General features: G+C 35.1%; 1 protein-coding gene across 1 annotated transcript in view; it reads right to left on the bottom strand.

The window, feature by feature from the left end:
- LOC106879168 (uncharacterized) overlaps positions 1-2,500 on the bottom strand; it is a 13,262-nt gene that overhangs the window by 44 nt on the left and 10,718 nt on the right. Inside the window, exons 7-8 of the mRNA XM_052977114.1 lie at positions 2,367-2,498; positions 1-1,135 (exon numbers count right to left, since the gene is read on the bottom strand). The exon at positions 1-1,135 is cut by the window's left edge and continues 44 nt beyond it. Coding sequence (XP_052833074.1) covers positions 947-1,135; positions 2,367-2,498 — 321 coding nt within the window. The 3' untranslated portion in view covers positions 1-946. The remainder of the gene's footprint in view (positions 1,136-2,366; positions 2,499-2,500) is intronic.

Here is a 2,500-nt window from a genome sequence, read left to right as displayed (position 1 = left end):
GAATCCTTCAATTTCATTCCCCAAGTACAGCTACACAAGCTGCATTTCTCTAATACCAACAACAGGCTCAGCATTGACAACAGCTCAATGTTGCTGTCTTTTTTACTGAAAGCTAACTAAATACTTGTTTCCAATTTTGGCACAAGGCCAGCAATTTTGAGGAAGGGCTTAAGTTAATTACATTGGTTCCCAGTACTCAACTGGTACTTATTTTACCAACCCCACAAGGATGAAAGTCAGAGTCAAACTCAGCTGGAATTTGAACTCAGAAAGTCCATTAAGCACAGTAACTTTTCTGCCAGTTCACAACTATAATAATAATAATAATCCTTTCTACTGGAAGCAAAAGGCCTCAAATTTGGGGCAAGGGATTAAATCAATTACATCGACCCCAGTGCGTAACTGGTACTTATTTAATCGACCCTGAAAAAATGAAAGCAAAGTCAACCACGGTGGAATTTGAACTCAGAATGTAGCGACAGACGAAATACCTCTAAGCATTTCGCCCAGTTTGCTAACGATTCTGCCAGCTCACTGCCTTAATAATGATAATAATAATAATAATAATAATAATAATCCTTTCTACTATAGGCACAAGTCCTGAAATTTCAGGGGTGGGGGTAAAGTCGGTTACATCAACACCAGTGCTTATTTCATCGACTCTGAAAGAATGGAAGGTAAAGTTGACCTCGGCAGAAATTTAACTCTGAGCATTAAGACAGACAAAATACCGCTAAATAGATTGTGAATATTATAAATAAAGATAGATCATTGGTTGATTTCAATAATAAGAATTTAGTTTTTTAATTACCAGAATTATTCATTAAATTGGTTTCAAGTTTTGGCACAAAGCCAGGATCAGGTGAGAGGTAAGTTTATTACATTGGCCCCAGTGCTCAATGGGAAATTATTTTACTGGCTCCATTGATCAACAGGTATTTATATATTATTGTTTGACAAATCCATAAAGGTGAGTTTGAAATGGAAATTCTACAGGTGTTTCTTCTGTGCTGTCAGGAAACCATTTATTTAGTAGTTTGACAAAATCGCCTTTCACTTTTTCTTTCTCCAGGTCATCTAATGAGGCTATAACACTAACAGACAGGAAGTAGTTAATGACTGTGGATTTCGTTCCCTAAATAACAAAAAAAAAAACAGAGAAAAGTAATAAAAGCATGTGTGTGTATATATATATATATATATGCATGTATATGTATCATCATATATATATATATATATATATATATATATATATATATATATATATATATATATATATATATATATATGCATACATACATACACATATATATATGTATATGGGAGAATTTACGAAAAAAACAACAACAGACGAGGACAGGTGGTGTAAACAACAAAAGGATTTATTAGTTTAACGCTCGGGAATAGAGAAAGTCTTTAACGTTTCAAGCTACGCTCTTCAACAGAAAGAATAAGGAGAAAAACACAGAGAAAACAAATTTGAATGTCGTGGTCAGCGATCTATACATACATACATGTGTAAGCACAACAGACCTGATATAATGATTTGGGATAGAGAAGAGAAACTGTGTACAGTTGTGGAAATTAGTTGTCCAGCAGATGTTAACATATAGATGAAGATCAGTGGAAAAGAGAATATCTATGCTGAACTATCGAGAAATCTGTAGTTACTCTATCCAGATTATAAGTGCAGGTTTATACCTGTAATTATTGGGGCTCTGGGTTATGTAACACACTGCCTAAATACCAATCTTGAGAAATTAAGCTTCTCAAAACCAGAAAGAAGAAAGCAGGCTCGAAGACTACAGATCCAATCCATCACTGGAACTGTAAAACTTTCCAGAAGTTTATCATTTAAATATATATGAGCATGTCTAGATATGCAACTATATGCATCAGAATACATACATAAAACATACAAATCTGCACATGTACATACATATATACACACAAAAACACCCTGTTGTTGATGTTGACATTCCAATGAAGGAGCCTTGGGTACAGGTTAGAAACTGGCAAGAAAATCTTGAAATCTGACTGACTGAGACATACAGACAGATAGACATACATACAGACAGACATGCTGCTTCCAATTCAAAATTTAAAACCTACATGGATATATAATGGAGTGCTGAAAAGTTCCTAGCTTCAGGAAAAAGAAAATATAGAAGGATCAGTTAATTATAATATTATCCAACATATTCCCCTCTCAGATTCACACACTTATTGCAGCAGTCCTTCAGTTTTTCTAAACACTATAAAAGAACTCGGAAGGTTGGACCTCCAACTAGGCCTTTCACGATGCCCTTAAAGCCAGGAACATTTCAGTAACCCCTTTGTATTACATGGTGTTGATAATTCCTCACCTGAATCACTGGACCTGAAGGTTGGGTATAAAACTGCTGTTGGAAGTCTGTAAAGGATTCAAAGACTTTTTTCCATTCCTCAGATGCTTCCCGGGGTGTATTGGGAGGGTAGTTTTCAAGGAGAAGATTGAAAG

The sequence above is a fragment of the Octopus bimaculoides genome, chromosome 27, assembly GCF_001194135.2.
Source record: "Octopus bimaculoides isolate UCB-OBI-ISO-001 chromosome 27, ASM119413v2, whole genome shotgun sequence".
NCBI lineage: Eukaryota > Metazoa > Mollusca > Cephalopoda > Octopoda > Octopodidae > Octopus > Octopus bimaculoides.
Note: the sequence above shows the minus strand (reverse complement) of the source record. Positions and strands in the feature narration are given on the sequence as shown.